Source organism: Centruroides sculpturatus, unplaced genomic scaffold (genome assembly GCF_000671375.1).
Source record: "Centruroides sculpturatus isolate CEXI.00-Female unplaced genomic scaffold, Cexi_2.0 scaffold261, whole genome shotgun sequence".
In the NCBI taxonomy this organism is placed as follows: domain Eukaryota; kingdom Metazoa; phylum Arthropoda; class Arachnida; order Scorpiones; family Buthidae; genus Centruroides; species Centruroides sculpturatus.
In genome coordinates this window covers 228,248-247,277 of record NW_019384426.1, presented here as the reverse complement: position 1 = coordinate 247,277, position 19,030 = coordinate 228,248, and the positions used below count along the sequence as shown (strand labels likewise).

At 27.7% G+C, this 19,030-nt stretch overlaps 1 protein-coding gene across 1 annotated transcript; it reads right to left on the bottom strand.

Moving 5' to 3' along the window:
• Positions 1-2,596: 2,596 nt before the first annotated feature.
• Positions 2,597-18,656, bottom strand: LOC111619581 (rap1 GTPase-GDP dissociation stimulator 1-like). The gene is made up of 10 exons (XM_023361329.1): positions 18,546-18,656; positions 12,190-12,291; positions 10,571-10,714; positions 10,296-10,421; positions 10,078-10,224; positions 9,865-9,993; positions 5,665-5,790; positions 5,452-5,598; positions 2,834-2,965; positions 2,597-2,769 (listed from the first exon to the last, which is right to left on the bottom strand). The coding sequence occupies exons 1-10, from the start codon at positions 18,547-18,549 to the stop codon at positions 2,612-2,614; spliced, it is 1,215 nt and encodes a 404-aa protein (XP_023217097.1). The 5' UTR covers positions 18,550-18,656; the 3' UTR covers positions 2,597-2,611.
• Positions 18,657-19,030: the final 374 nt, after the last annotated feature.

Here is a 19,030-nt window from a genome sequence, read left to right as displayed (position 1 = left end):
TATATTTAATATATTCCTATTGTATGAACAGAAGGCAAAATGATTGATAACTCAAGACCAGCCATTTGTGGACTTAGAGACTAATTCAAGAATGATATTTGTTTATAAAAAATTTTAAACATTTGTTTCCTTTGCTTACTTATGATTTTGAAGGAAATATTAAAAGTATATATGAACACAGTACAATATTTTGTATTTTTGTATTGTTTCTACAGCATCTACATCTTTTCCTTTTCATACTAATCAATAAATTTTCAATATTTACAATGTTTGTTTGGTCTTTTTTTGTGATGGCATGAGCATACAGAAATGCTCTTATGGTCTCTAATATACAAAGTGTTTCAGTAAAACTCATCACTGGTTGGTCTCAGCTTGAACAATGAAGCTGACATTGTTATCATCACTGCCATCATCTTGCATCCTCCAAACAACTTTCACTTTCCACTATAATACACCAACATATTGCAAGCTTCTGGTCCACAAGCATCTGGACCAGAAGCTTGCAATACCAGTACTGCTTGCTCCAGCCAAAGTCAGTCTTCATCTTGCATGACATCATTCTTAACACTTCTGTTAACCTCCATAGTGTCAGACCCTTCTTCATTCTTCTTCCTTTAGCCACACTGTACAAAACAATAAAATGGATAGTTCTGCACTAGCTGTTTGATCACATTCATTTCAACTGTATCACATTGGTAAAGTTTGAAGGATAAAAAATCATCTTTACATTCTTTAATAAGAATATGTAAGGAGAATGAACAGTACAACTATCTACAAACAAGAGGTTTCTTCCTGTGTTGTGCACCAAATAATTCAAAAAGAGCACAGAAAGTCTGAAAACCTGTCAGCAATCATGCTTTCAAGTTGGTATAGTATGTCATAAGTGGTGCATATTAACATTTGTGTGTGTGGTGTTTCTTACAAATGATCAATTTGGGATTAATTTTCTTCAGAACTAAAAATTTGAACTGATAGATACAGGACAACAGTAAATCTAGTAAATGTAGATTTAATTTTCATAATTTAAATAGGATTTGTTCATGGGCAAATTAAACAATGTTTCTGGAAAATGATACATGCAGAAACAATATATCAAGGTTTCACTGTATTATGTATAAAAATGTTAAAAATTTAAGTTATTCAAAGAACATAAACAACAATTTTTTCAGTATGTAATGTTATTGAGATAGTAGTACCAATTTTATTTTCAAATAAAAAGAATTATTTTGATGACTGTTGAGAAAAGACCGTGTGCTTTGTTAGATTTAATCAGCTTTAATTGACAGAATCTATTATGTAATTCTTCTAAGTAAATTACAGCAGTTTGTATTGCTGTAGCATATTTAATTAAACATAGATCTAAAAAATTAGAAGTTATATTTACAGTAATGATACATTTGCTTTATTTAAATTAAATTATTATTTGGCTTCTTCATTGGATTATTATTTTTATGTATTGGTCTTGTCTTTGATTTCATTATAAATATAAAATAGTATCATTATGGAAATATATGATTGGTATCATATATTTGAAATAACTTGTAGTTTCAGTTAAATGACAATTCAAATAGAATATTTAAGTTTTTTAATGTGAATATGAAGTGTTGAGAATATGAACTATGTTTTATAAGTCCAGAATCTTATATTTATTTAATGTTAAAAATTAGTCATTCTGAAATCGTAAATGTATATATTATATACATGGTGAGATATTTAATTAAGAGTTTTTGATATATTTTATAGTCAATATTAATCTATACAGGATGTAAATGAGATGTTATTACACAAATTGGGAGCAGGTTCAGTGATCCCAAATGATAATATTTGCTTATAATACTTATGGCCAGAAATATGATATACGAATGGTAGAGGGCTGTGAAATTTTGCTTACTATAAAGCAACAGTGCAAATCAGATATTCTAGGACAAATAGTTACAGCAAGTACAACATCAAAACATTTCCAGTTATCTTCCAAAGAGTTTGGCAAAATATCAAGTGCAAATCATTTAAGTGATTGCAGGCAGCTTATTTACAACACTTTCTATGATATTGTACAGAATATTACAGTATCACAATCAATAAGGATTTAGCAATAAAATCCATTTTCCTAACAGGTGTGCATTTGTAACATGTCATATGTCGTAGTACCATAGGAACAACAGCACTAGCAAAATTTCAGAGTCTGCTACTGTTCATATGATACATTTTCAGCAATAAGTATACAATAGACCCCCCTATAACATGGTAGATAATTCCGTGTTATGTGAATTCCATGTTGTATGAGTCACTTAGATTTTACAAATATGTGAGCCATTCACAGCCTGGAACACGTATTTGTAAAATCTAAGTGACTCGTACAACATGGAATTCATATAACACAGAATTCTCTACCATGTTATAGGGGGTCTAATGTAATAAGCAAATATCTTTGGACCAATGAACATGACTTGTGTAATATTATCTCATTTATACTCTGTATAAACAAACTGTTCTGTATTTACAATAATTTGCATAAAAAGTAAATTAATAGCTGCTCATTATTATAAAAATATGTTTACTCAAACCAACAATTAGTAAATAAGAATATAAAATCATTACTTTTTAATATAATTCAAATTAAAAAGAACAACTTACCAGGTATAGCTAAATTTCTGAGAGCTGATAAAACAGCATGCAACAGTCTGATATCATTATCTTTACTATGTTTTTCAAGAAGACACAAAAGACTTTCTGATATGTGATCTTCAACCATATGTATACAATAACTATCTACAAAACATTTCAAAATTTAACACTAAAATCCTGAAAGTCAAATAACTTACATTATCCTTACCTTTTCTAGCAAAATTCCCAGCTGCTAAGGCACCAGCAATCTGCATGACATCATCATCCGAATTCAACCAACATTTAGTTTTCTGATAGACATTTCCATTACCTTCTTCATATAAAATGCTCATACTAGTATCTATTAAAGAAATAAGAATTTAACATTTTTTCTAATTTTATTCTGTCATAAACACCTTTTGGTAGACTTTCTGGTAAAAAACACAAATTTTTAATCTTGCTTTGATGATTGTACAATCTATAAAGAAATTACAGTACCTCACTTTTGCTACTCTTAAAGATGATTTGAAATCTTTTTGTCTTTTTTATTAAATATTTACTAGAAAAAATTTTATAATTATCTTTTGTATCACTCCGTATACACATCTAGCTGAAGTGGTATCAAAAATGTCATGCATAAAGCATGATCAGAAAGAATTTTCTTTAATATAAGGAAGGAATAATAGATTGTAACAAAGCTAGAAAATCTTTAAAGTAAATGAAAAATAATTCCTATCTTCTCAAGAATTGTGATCATATGGAAAAAAGTAATATATTGATTGATACATCATCATTTAACAACATTTGTGCATTAATGATTAAACTCTTGAAAAGTAGTATTTAAAAATTTGGCTAGTAAAAAATGGATCAGCTGACCTACAGTCTGGATCTGTCACTGTGCAATTATAACCTGTTTGGCTTTGCTTTTGAAACAGGAGACAAAGGAAGCCTTGGGAGACAAAAGTTACTGCATGAAGGACCCTTTTACTTCAGAGTTAGTCTTGCAGCAGTTCTGACACCAACCAAAATACTTCTATCTGCAGATATACTACTATTACCAAATGATGGGAGAAGTGTCAGTGTATGGAGGGGGAGTACTCAGAGGAAAAAAAAACTGCCACTGTGTAACCTATACTGTTCCATCACTATTACTGAAATTCTGGACAGAAGTTGAACTGGCCTCATACTTTGCTAACTCTGCTCCATAATGTTAATCTCCTTTCTTAATTTGGATTTTCCTCTACTTTTCAGTTTAAATAACTTTATTCTGCCTCTTCCAACCTTCCTTTCTTTTGATTTTTCTTACTCTCAATCTGTTGTGCCTTTATTCTTTGGCATCCCTTATACTTTTAAAGAATAGTTTTATTATGGCAATACTGCAATCAATAAGGTCAATCCATACAAATTTTTGAATGTTCTTTTTTCTCTATTCTGAGTTCTATACAGTCTGTTAAGAAGTTATAAGACAAATACATTTCTGTAGTTTTCTCAAATCTAATAATATTTAATGGTCATTTATGATTCTGAACAAAGTAAATACGATAAATAATCACATTTTTGAACAATTAGTTCAACATGTCCATATGGTTGTAGGGATATCTGAAAGATTGTGTCTGTAAAGGAGGCATACAAACTCTGCCTGAATTAAAAGCAAGCATAACATGCCATATTGCTGCAATTTCTCAAGAAACATATTGGGCTACTGTTGAACATGCTGTAAGACGCTTCGAACATGTGATTGACACAAATGGATTGCATGTTGAACAAATGTCACGAATAAAAAAAATTTTTTTGCTTGTTTCCACTGTGTTTATTGTTCGTCATGTGCCATTTTTTCATCTAGTGGTAGAAATTTGAACTAATTATTTTTTTGCATTTTCCTTTTCCCCACGATCCATATAATGTATATACCAAGTTTCATCAAAATATGTCAATGAGAACAGACTCTATACAGGTCTGAGTAGGGCAACTTTAATTATAACTACCCTGTACTATGACAGCCATAATCACAGATAAAACAATTTACCACAACAGATTAAACATCGCACTCATCGACAAACACAATAAAATCACATACATTATAGACATATCCAATCCAAACACTCACAATGTACAAAACACATGCCCAAAAAAAAAAAAAAAAAAAATCAGTAAGTACACAGAACTTGCCCAGGAAATAAGGCATTTGTGGAGGATGGCTGGGGCAATTATTGTACCTGTCATTCTCTCCTCTACAGGTGTCATATCACACACACTACACAAAAGCCTGGGAACATTACAATTGAATAGGAACACATACATCACACTGCAGAAGGCCAATATATTGAATATGTGTCATATTGTTAGGAAATTCCTGAATACAGACGCACACTGACACACTTATTTAATTTTTGTTTTGTTTTGGTTGCTATGCTTTGACTCTGGTCCAGCATAGTACATAGCAAATAGTGTCAACTGAGTATAACTCACTAAACCAAACATAATAATTTTTTAAATAAATAAATTTAATTTAGAATATTCTAAAAGAAATTTATTTTGGATTATTAAATCTAACATGAGATGACAAGTTAACCACCTATCACTAGTCAAACTGATTAATATCTTATTGTAGCCCAATAAGAATTTGCTTTATCATTTGATTAATAATGTTTATCAAGTTAATTGCACACATAATTACATCTAGACCTTAACTCAAACATTGAAATTTTAAAGTTCTTACCACTAAAAACTACTCTCTTTCTCTACTCAAATATAATTTACAGTTTTAAAATACAATATCAAATAAATTAAACACCATTCTATACCAATTTAAAGCTTTGCAAAGAAAATTTTAAAAACTTTTCTTACCTCCAGTTAAAATAAGAATGATTAAATCACAAGCTAGTTTTAAAATATGTTGACTTTCATCCTTCCAGTGATTTTGATGACATTTCTCGATAACTTGCAACATAATATCTCCCATACCTAATTCAGCCATGTTTATTTTGGCAGGATCTAAATTTTTAATTTGGAAATTAAAAATAAAAGTTTGAAATAATTGCATACATACACAATATTTACCATTTTCTGCAAGATACTCCAGTAAATCCAACAACGAATCCATCAAATCACTTGACAGAGGTTTTTCAAGACCGTTCATTAAAGAACTCAAACTTGACTTTCCCATTAATTCTGATTTGCCATTTTCTGAAATTTGTAAATTTTTACACTATAAAACAATGAAGCTTAAGAGAACAACAGCATAAAAGTTTTAGATCTCATTACAAAATATACTATTTTAAAAAACACAGCTATACTTCTAATTGTATTGAAATTTAAAAATTAATTTTGATTGTAAATATATTAAAATAAAATTAGCATTGTGCTTTATTGTTTTCATATTAAAGTTAAATTATTCTTTGAAATTCACTAGTGACAAAATCACTTTTTTGTTTAAATATTAATAAATTTGTGAAAATATTTTTATTACAGTAAATGTTCTAAAACACTTTTTTATGTTTATTTTTACAGATTTGGAAAGTAAAAATTATTAAAAATTTTTATCTTGACTGAAAACTTCGAAGAAAAAAATAATCTTGAAATATAAAATTATTTATCTCCTATTAGATAAAATCATATTTAATACAGTGAAGCATCAAAAATACAAACTAATTGGGACCAGATCCCATTCGTATTTTCAAATATAAGCATACACTAGAATTTTAAGTACTATAAACCCCAAGTACACTGTAATTGGGCTGCAATTTTAAAAAATTGTAACCTATAAATTCCCACTGTCATCCATCAGTCTGTGTCTTTCGTTAATCTTGATAAAAGTTAGATAAAGCCAAGATCAGATACGTAAACCTTAAGGGCAGGAGGTCCTGATTAACTATATACAAACTTCCAGTCTAGACCAGAAGTCATGTTATTTCAATTTAAAACTTTTTCCCTGAAAGATATTAGATAGATGAGCAATATAACTATTGTTACAGGAAAAATTTGATGTACAGATGCAAGCCGCTACTAATTTAAAGTGGAGAGTATATATTTTAAATTAAATAAATTAAAAATATGATTAAAAATTGCAGCACGGCATTGTGACGATGCCGCAATAAATAATTGCTCATTTATTTATTTATTTAAGTTTAGGTGTTCTAAGTTCTAGCCAGTACTTCATACAGAATGTAGGAATACTTACAAAGTTCCAAATATAATTTACAGAATCACTATTTTTTTTTTCATATTTGTCACAATCTATATACTATACTATAGAACTATATTTAAAATATACATTAAACAGTTTCTTGTTAATTTAATGTAATGATGAGTAATAAAATTTTGATCAGAAAACCTTCAAGACAGACTAAAAGAACAATAACAATGAAGTTATCATTGATAGTGTTAATATCCATTTTTTATGGCAAAATCCAGAATTCTGAAGTCTGGATTTTCAATGCTTCACTGTGTTTTCAAAACCAATGCAGGTACAGGCAGTCCTTGAGTTGTGAATGAGTTCTGTTCCCAAGTCTTTGTTAAAGTTGAATCTATAAGTAAGCCAAAACTTGTATATATGGTTGGTATTTACCATCAGTTAGTCAAAAGTTTGTCTTAGTATAGTATATATTTTATTATAAAACCTACTGTTTATTAAAATCTCATCAGGGGAAAAACTATCAACATTATTCAATAGAACAGCTAAATAATTATTAAATTAAATTATAATCTATAAAAATCTATTTCTTCAATAGAAAAAATACAAATATATTTAGTGTTTTTGTATTTTTCTTCTTTGTAAAATCTCTAGTAAAACCTGTAGAAAATTTAGAAAATTATTTAAATAATATAGAACTGCTATAAAACTTTAATCATAACCAAAAGTTTCTAAATATTTTAAATGTCTGAAATAATAAATCACATGCTTGAAATATTTTAAAATAATGCAAATCAATAAATCAAATTTGCATTTCTTCTTTCTTCTCAATAATTCTCTTTAGTTTCCTAAAATTGTATTTTTCATTATTACCAGTTTCTTCAGTGGAGTTTAACAGTATTTTAAAAATAAAATAAATAATAAACACTATCAAATCAAAATTATTAATCTGTCCTTTCTGTTGAGTAGAAATTTACATTACTAATACATAATAGACTAATAACAGTATGTGAATTTTAATTACTATTTTGCATTTTTAAGACAGTATTCAATAACCAATTTTATGATTGTTAGTGTAAATTAGCTTAAAATATCTGTAGCTATTGTATTTTTCTTTCATTATCATACATATCAGACTGCAATAACTTTATAATGAACAGGGAAAACATTTGCCACTCAACAGAAAAATAAAGAAAGTATGAGGTTGGTTATGCTTTCAAAACATTATTATTCAAACCAATAAAATAATACAAGGAAATGATGAATAGAAAAATTTCTAAGAAAAAGAAAAAGCTGTCAGATAAGAAATTTATGAAACATTTTTCTTTGTTTCAATAAAGTTTTATTTAGTAGCCTGCAGCATTTGTAGGACCAAATTCAGTGACTTTTAACATAAAAAGTTAGATTGTGCTGAGGTATGAATTAGAACCAGTTATTCCAAGATCATCATTATTTATTTATTTTTTAATTTGGAAAGAAGGTATCAACTTATGTTTGCATTTATTGTTAAAAACATAAAAGTTGCAACCATTACAGAAATTTTTGCTTTTAAAATGCTTCTTACAAAGAGGTAATATATAACAAACTCAAGGATAAATTTTAATGATTAGTCAAACTGATTAATATCTTATTGTAGCCCAATAAGAATTTGCTTTATTGGTGTTTGTTTTAAGGCAAGTCAACTGTATATACCATGCCACAGAAAAGCAATGATTGGCTGTGTGTCTTAGTAGGTGATTACAGGTCAAGGACAANATAAAATATCTTATGGTGAGAAAGCATTAATATAAAATAGTTTATATAGTAATTATTTCTATATGAAAGCTGAAATGTTGAAAATAAATTTAAAAAATAGGTATCTTTATTTTAAATCTCGTAGTACATACAAATATAACTTGACCAAGGCAATTGTATTTATCAAATAAATTTCCTCAATTTAAAGAAAATATTCCATTCTAGAATGTAGTTTAAAATCATTTTAATTTCTTTTGCAAATTTGCAATTTGTAAAAAATGAGACTTAAATATTGGAACTATTGATTCTATTGGTTAAAATGATGACTAGAAATTACAGTTTAAAGAAAATGTACATGTAAATTTAAAAATCTCCATATGTGACTCAAATAACTAAAATTGATGAATTATTTTATTAATTTTATTTAATTTTTACTGAATTTTTTCTTTACTAAAAGTTAATTCAAAAAATCTTTTTAAGTACCATATTTACTCACATATAAGATGAGGTTTTTATTAATTTTTCACTGCTTCAAAAACCTATACATGTAAGCAAAGGATTCTTTGTGTTTTTGCAATAATTTTTGTGAACCAGGTATTAATATGAAAAGCGCTCAGCAACTAAATAAAGAGAAACAAAACACCTTTTTAGTCGAGAAATAAATATAATTTTAAAAAACAAACGTTTTCAGCCTAGTTAATAGGCCATCTTCAGGTATTTGTATTTTTTTTTATTGAATGCTCACTCTATGGTGTTTAAAAACAAAAGTATTTTATCTGGGTCATTTGAATCGTTCTTGTGTATTGAATAAGAATAGCAATACGAAAAACAAAGCTTTTGAATTGAATTCCAAAATCACACGGGAGCCTGATATAAGTTTAAATTTATTCCTGGTGAAATACAGATGATTATTTGGAAATCAGAATTCGGAGAAACTCTTAAGTGTAATTAACAGAGTGTGGATTTGACTGTTAAGAATAGGCAAAAAACTTCTGGATTGTCCAGCTTTACATGAACAAATTATGTTGTTGATTTTACAAGATTTTTATTTAAAGTTTAAAATGCCAGTAATTTTTGTGGGACAATGTGTGCATTTAAGTGCATTTGATATAAAATTTGAATTGTATTAATAAATCTAATTTTCTTTGTTTTGATCTTTAAAGTCACACCTTATCATATATGCGAGATCATCTTATATAAGAGTAAATATGGTATTTTTTTTAGTAACAGGTTAACCATTTAATTTCTAGATTAATTTCTATTAATCTAGAAATTAAAAGCTATAAAATAATAATTGTAATTATTACTATTGATACTTTAAATTACTATAATTAAAAAGTGAAGGTAAAAAAAAAAGACAAATATTATAAAAATATATGGAATTAAACACATACCACAAACAGATAAACAATTCAAAACCAACAAACAGTTGGTTGCAATTTCTTCATCTTCATAATATTTTTCTAAATACTTTAACAATAAGCTGATAGCACCTCCTGCAATAGCTTGTTCCTGTACTTTTTCTATTAGAAGAATTTTATGCATATGTAAAATATAAATAAAAAACAATTACATTGTATATAATTTGATTAAATTCAAAATTTTACCTATTGTGTCTGTTAGATTCATAAGACAGCCAACAGAAACATATATCAAATATCTAGTTTCTGTTGATTCTACCCTAGATAAACTATTTAATAAGTCAATAATTTTAAAAACACCTTGGTGATTCATCACAATTTCACAAGCTTCATCTGTAAAAATTTTACAAAAATTTAATATCTTAGTTAAAAATAAAAATAAAGTATTATTATTTACAATTTACCATTAATATAACATATATTTCCTAAAGCTCGAACAGCCTGCAACAATAATGCATTGTTATCACTCGATAAAAGTTCTAATAAATAGCATATTAGTTCTTCATCTGTACATCTTTTTCTTGCAGCATCTGTAAAAAAGGCCAACTTCATACATTGTATTTATATTATTACATTACATAGTTAAATTTTGCTTATTAACACAGAATAAAATTTATTTTCAAACTTGAGAGAACAAACATAATACTTAAAATTTTAGTGATTATATTAAAATTATTACCATTTTTTGTCACTTCAGCAACTATTTCTACTGCTTCTATAAGTGATTTATTTTCCAATTTTTTAGATAAAAGTATTGACTGTAACTGCAAAATTGAGCCTTCTTCCTCTTTAAGCTGTTTGATTATCAGTTCTTTGTTATTTCCTAAAAATTTATAGTTAAACTGTTTCACCATCTTTCTTATAAATTATAAAACATTTAAAAAATTAAATTTCAGTTGTTAATAGAAATAAAATAGAAGACATTCCAGAAGAAACTGTGATAGAAACTTGTCTAAAATAATAAAAAAAATCACTAATGAATAAAAACCTTCAGTGAGTCAAGTCTGATTAAGACAATGACTATCTTGAGATATGAAACTAGAATATCTTATTCAGAGATATAAAACTTCTGCAATATGCATGATTTTATGAGGATAAAGTTTTCTTTAAATGAGTTTTAAAGCCTTTTTTCATTGAGAACTGATTTTCATTTAAATACGATTGTAATAAAAAAATATATCAATAGGAAATTTAAATGAATAATTACAAATTCTTCATTATAATCCCTAACCTAAACCTAAATGTTTTTATATTGTTAAACGGCCACAGATGCATTTTGTTTCTTAATAGCTTAAGTTGTATGCAAAGTTAGGTAAAATTAAACATGAGAAAATGGAATACTACTATCCTTTAAATAAAAATAATGACTTTCTCACAAGGGTGTGAGAATGCATCTTAAAATTTTAAGAGATGTGAGTGACAGAAAAGGCCAAGGAATCACTTCTTTAAAGATAATGCAGACAAAGCATTTATTTACATTAATACAGTAGAACAGCATTAATTAACTTTATATTGAAATAAAAATAAGCATATTTACTTTTTATATAATTGTTTATAAAACTACCATTAGATTTTTGTGCCCCTCATTTGTATACAAAATTGCACAAAAACATTGAAAACTTATATTACATTAGATGTTAGTTTTAATGTGCTGTACATTTTATTTTCCATTACACAAAAATTTGTTCATATCATTTTAAACAAATGTATTTATAATAATATCTTGCAATTTAATGTAAAAAAGAAAATGGATCACATTACATAAAAAATAGACAATAGATCAAAACAAATATTGTTTTCATTCAAATTAACCAGAAATAAAAAAAAAAAATTTTTCATTATGATCTACTTTCGACATAAATGTAATTTCATTAAAGATTATTTATAAATAGAAAAGACATCAAAAAAGTAGAACAAAAATTGTTCAAAACAAGGACAGAAGCACTTGTTAATATTACATTTTCCTAATATCACACTCCAGTTAATATAAATAGATAATGCTTTAATAATTAATAAACTTTTTTAGTTACTGGCCTTTAAAATTTTTCTACTTGTACAATAATAAAATGCTATAGTTTATGAAAATCTAGGTAAACTATTGTCTCTCTATGGTATAGATTTATATATAATCAATGACATGTAAAGATAATAATCTACTCTGAATTAAAGACAATAACATATAATAAAAAATGAACTGTTAAATGAAATGGTTGTTATGTACTAATATAAGTTTTAGACAAGTTTAAGTGTTTGTATTAAATATCCAGGTACTGTACATAAAATATAACAAACAATTACCTTTTTCTAAATTGGTGAGACTTAATTCTAAATCAAAAGAAGGCAGTGATGTTTCTTCATTGGATATTTTAGGGTCTTCAGTATTTTGTGCTATTTCTTGTTCTGGAAATAAGATTAATTTTGAAAAATTAAAAATATAAATAACATAAGGTGTGTCATTCCAAACTGTATTCATTCTACATGTTAGTTTATAAACCAATATTATCAGTGTCAGGTTTAAAGCTTTAAAAAACTTTATTGAATTCTGAAAAGTAATGAGATGCACTTTGGAATGACACATCTCATACAAGGTGGTCCAAAAGTTAATGAACCAATATATTATTATTATTATTTTAAGTGATTAATACAGAATACTTTCTTCATTAGATAACAACTAGCAACATGCAACTGTTCCAAACCAGTTTTAACTGTTGTGAAAATCACATTAAATATCAGGTAACCAACTTTTGGACCTAACAATAAACTTAATGAATCAATTTTTTGTGTGTTAAGTCCCACAAATTTTAAAATTATTCTAGAAATGTCAAATTTCCTATGTTTGGTCATATATTTTATGTAATATTATACCTTGTGATGCACTTGTAGTGCAAATAAGTTGGAAGATAAATCATTTACATATACATATTGGTTTTTTACTCATTAAAAAAGAATAAAATCATCAAATAATGAAAAATTGGCTGATCATGGCAACTTATTTTGAGAAACAGAACTGTAGTTAACAATTTTTGCCTAAGTTGCTACAAAAAAAAAAACCACATTGCTCATACCATCATTAATTATTAAATCAATCTGTAAGAAGTATTTGAGTGTAATAACACATGATTTAAATTCAGCTAATTTGGTAGTAATATGGAATAATTCCTTAAGCTTATAGAATCATAGACTTTGATCCTCCTTCCAAAATATTTATTTGAATTTCTTGTCCATGCTGACAACAAAAACCAACTGATAATATTAAGTGGGATAAGTGAATAAAACTATATTTAGTGAAAATTTTGACGTTTTTACTCTGATATTGAAAGACACATTAAAACCCAAAGATTTATTAGTCATCATTATGTATATATATTACACAAAGGAGATTTTTGTTAGATGAACTCCTTGATTTCTCAGTGGATTTGAACAAATTAAGTGTCTGTAGATAGGGGTGGACCCACCCCTAGAACTGGCACTTACAGTAAGTAATGTTTTAAATATTTATCTAAGATTAACCACTGTATTTATGCAAATTCATAGATACATAATTGCAATACTTCAAATTACAATTACTATGCCACCTATTAAGCTCCACTTTATATGTACTGTACTGTACATAGCAGATGGCAAAAAATTTGAGAAAATAAATATTTTTATTTTTATAAGCAGAAGTTGTTTAGTTTTAATTATCTTTTGAAATAAATATACAGTAGCAGCCAAGGAAATTGCACTTTTCTGTATATATACTGAAAAGTGTTCATCATATGTGCAAAACAGCACATTTAAACTATAAATGTAATTTGTAATAACATCATTATGTAGTACAGAAAAAAAAACAAACATTACTACACTCTCCATTTTTTTTATACCAATCTACACTTCCCTCATGCAAATAATTTGTTTGTCCCATATTCATAAATAATCCATACACACTTATATTAAATTGCATTTGAAAGAGATTATGCAAAAGTTAATTAACTACATATTCAAATCCTCTGCAAGGTCTGTGTGGGTAATTGACAATTCTATAGTTTATTTGATGTTACTACTACCAACTTAAAGTTCTTCTATTAGTTTCTTCTTAAAATAACTAAAGAATGTTGTTTTATGGCTTAATTTTAAAGCATAGTTTAAAAAAAATACAAAATTCTATTTACACATCAATTCTGTTTTCTGAAAATGCAAATATCCAGAATATTGTCTACTATTGGTGGCATTGAGAAATGATGTTAGAATTCCAAAATTGACAGTAATCTGGTTGATAACAGATTTACTTCTGATAGCAAATAGTCTCTGACTTATGACAATTCTATCATAAATTAAACTTAAAAATAATGGTGATACAGCTCTAAACGTTATTCATAAAGCTTATATAGTACAATCTTGGTAATTTGATACGTGGAACCAGAACAGTGTAAAATTAAGGAGAATGCCAGATTATTGGAAGTAAGGTAAATTCGATGGCTTAATCATTCAGAAAGAAAATATTTACAGTGGTGCCTCATTCTCTGAATTGAATTTGTTCCAAGAGGCTGTTCGAACTCCTGTCCATATCAACAAAGTCCAAATCAATTATTAGAAATAATGGAAAGTCAAATAATCTGCTCCTAGACCCTAAACAATACCCATTTTGATATACTTAATCAGCAAATACACAAAATTTAAGATGAAAATATCACAATTAAATGCTCTAAATAATAAATTAAAAGATGGAACAATAAATAAAATATGTAAATAATGTATAATAAAATGGAAATTGCATTAACTGTATCTTAATGAAGAGTGATGATGTCCTGTTTCTTAAGGTCATTATGCAGTTTGCTTGGCTTTATTACAAATAATCATCTTGGAGAAGATACAGTACTATCAGCCAATTCTTTCTCAGTTATTGACATAAAAGTTTTTCCATCTCCTCAATAATATGCAATCTCCTGGAGGTCAATGTTGTCACAGCTTTAGCCACATTTGATGCTTTTATTGCTTCCTTGTCCTTAAGAATACTGCATGCCATCAACTTCAGCATCTTACACTTGGTCTCCAGATCCATCACATATTGCAAGTATGCAGTATATAAGTTTCTTTTTAGGTCATTTGTTGATACTGTAACCTTTCTCTTAGGTTTTGTTGCTTCCAGACACTTCTTGAATACCAGGATAATAATAGGGGCCAAACAATTGCCGTAATTAATCAGGCTATTAATATGCTATAATTAATAATTAAAAACTAAGTAATTTGGTACTAGTTAATTAAAAGTAATTAATAGTCTGATTAATTATGACAATTGTTTGGCTTAGTATCAATACATCATGTTTCAGGAAGTTGATATTTGTAAAAAAATTCTCTGAAAATATACAAGTGTAATGCAAGAGATGTTTTCACAGTGAGAGCAAGAGCCAACTTAGATGCATAACAGAAAGCATTTACACAGTGAGTGCAACTTTTTATTGTGTGTGCAGTTTGATTGTAGAGTCATCATTTCAATTCTGAGTCAAATTTCTCTCAACTGTAGCATTCAAACTCTGGAATATTCAAAGTATAAAGTACCACTGTAGTTGCATGATATTAGTACATTGTATTAATCAAAAACATAGAGTCGACCCCCATATAACACTGTTGATAATTCCGTTTTATATGAATTCCATGTTGTACGAGTCACTTAGATTTTACAAATACGTGAGCCGTTCACAGCCCGACACGTATTTATAAAATCTAAGTGACTCATACAATATGGAATTCATATAAAACGGAATTATCAACAGTGTTATGGGGGGGGTCAACTGTACAGGCTACAGTATGACAACAAAATATGAAAAGAGGATAATCATATGTTACTGTATTTAGAGTTCTCAACATAATCATCCTTTTAAGATAATTTTCAATTGTCTTCTGATATTTTGTCTTCCAAGCACAATGCCATCACTGATGACAAGTATCGCCAAGTTGGAAGATTTCTGCTAAATTTAGCAGTAAACTAGTGACTGTGGAAGATTTAGTATAAAGTACAATATTTTTGGTGAAAATTTCACGGGCTGATTTTTATATTTATGCAATATTGTGTTATAAAATACTGTATCATTTGTGCAGCCTAAGATGATTAGCCTACCAATCTTTAATATTGTGCCCAAGTTTAATTAAGCTTGATATCAAGCTTTATTCACATTTTTCAATATAGTAAATGTAGACATATAATATAAATTTTCAATTTACACTTTCCTTTGGGGCACAGAATTTTAAATATAAGAAAACTATTTTACCACTTAGACAACAAGTACTAATGAATTAAAAACCTGTTGTATTGAATGTGCACATGTTCTCTAAGCAACAGAGATGTTGCATTTGCTTATACAATGTTGCCACCTAGCCAACATATACGATAATAATTATAAAAAATTTAGCACCTTTCGTCAGATTTAAATCTAAGTGGTTATGTTCTAACTATTAACTGCATAATCAGTTGAAAGTACAGACATTTTGTTTATTTTTTCTAATTATAGTATAAACATGGACAGGGCTTTAAAATAAGGATGTATGGTAACCCTACTCACTTATAATCATATGACATTCACAACCAAGAATCAAGAATAGAGTTAGAAGTTAATCAATTACCTTTCACTTTACTTTTATTATAAGAATGCTTATTGATTAACTTGTAACTGTAACTCTTATCCTTAGTTGTGAATACAGATGTTAGTGATTTTTCAGGAATTAGTTGTCATAACATGAATTATTGTTTTTATCATATAACAACTTGCTGTTGTAAAATAATTTATCAGCCAAAATTAAGTGTGATTTTTAATAATGCACTACAAAAGATGAATTGTATTTTCAAAAATTACTTTCAAACTCACTATGTTTTTTGCAAATAAATACAAATAATGCAACAAATTTCTTTTATTATTTATAAATATATACTAAATGATACAATTTGTAAAATTAACAATTCAATATTATTATTATTTTGTTCAAAAATGACAAATGAAACTTTAAAACAATCCTATACTCTGTGGCCAGTGTAGCCCTGTTAAAAAAAATTAAAATGTTCATTGGTATAATTATAGACAGAACTAGATATCTTAACAGTGAATGATTATATATTTATATTTAAACAAATATTTTGTACTTTTGTTGAGTCATCATCAGGTTCAAGCTCCTGATAATCTAACATTAGAACAAGCAGACAAACAAAAAATCATATGACTTTTTTTGCTTGTCAAAACATTTTAAATTTAAATCATTTTATGCACTGCTAGAAAAAATATTCTACGATAAATTCTTAAATATACTTTTTTTGATTAAATTTACATAATTATGTTATATTGCTTAGTGTCTTTTCCTGTTAGTCACTGCTACGTACACATTTCATTATGAATTTTGAATTATATAATTTTTGTCACAAATATAGTCAATATATAAAATATAGTAATTAAATTATTTGTATGTAAGTATCTGATGTTACCAATAATTAAATAATTCATTTATTTAGTAAATATATAAATGCACTTTCCTGGAAGTGTCCTTAAATGTTTTTTTAATATAACATTTAAAATGTTTAAACTGAAATTTAATTTGCCCTGAATATAAAAGGATTAAATTTTTAATATTTTTCAAATAAAATTCTATGAAAGTTAGTTTTTACAGTTAATTATCTTGGAATTATCTCAGAATTAATGCCAATTTTTATTTTATATTAGCAAAGATAGATATGTTTATGGTCTCATTTAAGTACGGTCATTTGTATATGTTAACACGTATAAAATATAACGCAAGCTCCTTTCTATAGAACTTTCTAAATTTACACACAACTCGGTGTCGTCACGTTAAAATTTGTCTGCCCGACAGTCACAAGCCAACACGTCAGTCTGTCATTCAGGATCTCATTTAAGTCCACACAAACCCAGCAACAGATTAAGACCTTCTAGGGCCCATAGACACGGAAGATTAGGAGATCTTCCACATAAATAAACACAATAAAACGTCTAATTTTAGCTACAGGCATTGCTTATAAATTAAAATATACAATTGCAACAGTAAAATTGCATTATTTCTTTTCTAGAGGCTTGTGTCTCATATGCCTAGTGGATAATATGGCAATGCTCAAACCACAAAATGTCATTTAGTGTCAAAATGTCATTAGATCGGAGCATCATTCCTCATCTCTCTCCATTGTCGATCACAACTATTCTCAATGAAAATATAGACGATACCTGGCACTAACAGATCATTCATCCACACTAAAATTCATCTGTTTGTTTATGTCATAGTAATATAAATGATATACATTTTTTTCTGGATGATCTTTGATATTATATTGATTAATAAATCTTGTAAGATGTTCCTTACTTCATTTTTTTACTGGAAAGAAGAATATGAAAATTTATCTTTGTCTAAATGTTTACATTGCATGTATTGTAAGTTTACTGAATGATTAAAACCAAAGGAAATAGCATGTGAATGGGAGAATCTGTGAATAAAAACACAGACACTTGTATTTTTAACTTGTCTGATGTATTTTTAACTGAGTAAAGAGCATAAAAAAATTGATTGAAAACTCACCATTCATAAAATGTAAAAAATGTCTACAAACAGAATTTATAAACGCATTTATATCTTATTTAAACTTATTTTCGTTAAATAATTACGGAAAATTCACAAATACTCACCCATTACTGATTAAAAAAAATTTGAAAACAGACGAAACGTTCAATATCTCGCCAACCAAACGATAAACATTCAAATACTTGCTGCCACCTTACGAAAACAACAATTTTTTTTACACTCTTACTCTAATTGATGCTAACATGATATGCGATTTGAATTTGTTTATTAGAAGAGAGTTTCTTACTGAATTGTATTTATTAATTAATTTAAATAAAAGTAAATTACTTTTTTTATCTATTGTATTAAATTATTTATTATTTTTTCGTACTTTTTACTCTTTCCGCCCTGTGGGCACTAAGGGGCCTCTTATAACAGGCCCATTATGGGTTCGGCCAGGCCCACAATGGGGAGACTGGGTGGTGAGGGATGGGGCCCGACATATCCGAACGGACCACCCCCGAAAAATTCCTGGGGATTCCTTGACTTGTCCGAATTCGATCCCGGGTCCTCCAGAGCGGTAGGCTGCAACCTTGACCGCTCGGCCATC

Bases quoted from the DNA above. Each gene is read 5' to 3' on its own strand.
- LOC111619581 (XM_023361329.1), bottom strand. The intron at 5,599-5,664 runs GTAAATATTGTG...TTAAAAATTTAG, and splicing joins GGAGTATCTTGCAGAAAATG to ATCCTGCCAAAATAAACATG. The intron at 2,966-5,451 runs GTAAGAAAAGTT...TTTCTTTAATAG, and splicing joins CATTCTTATTTTAACTGGAG to ATACTAGTATGAGCATTTTA.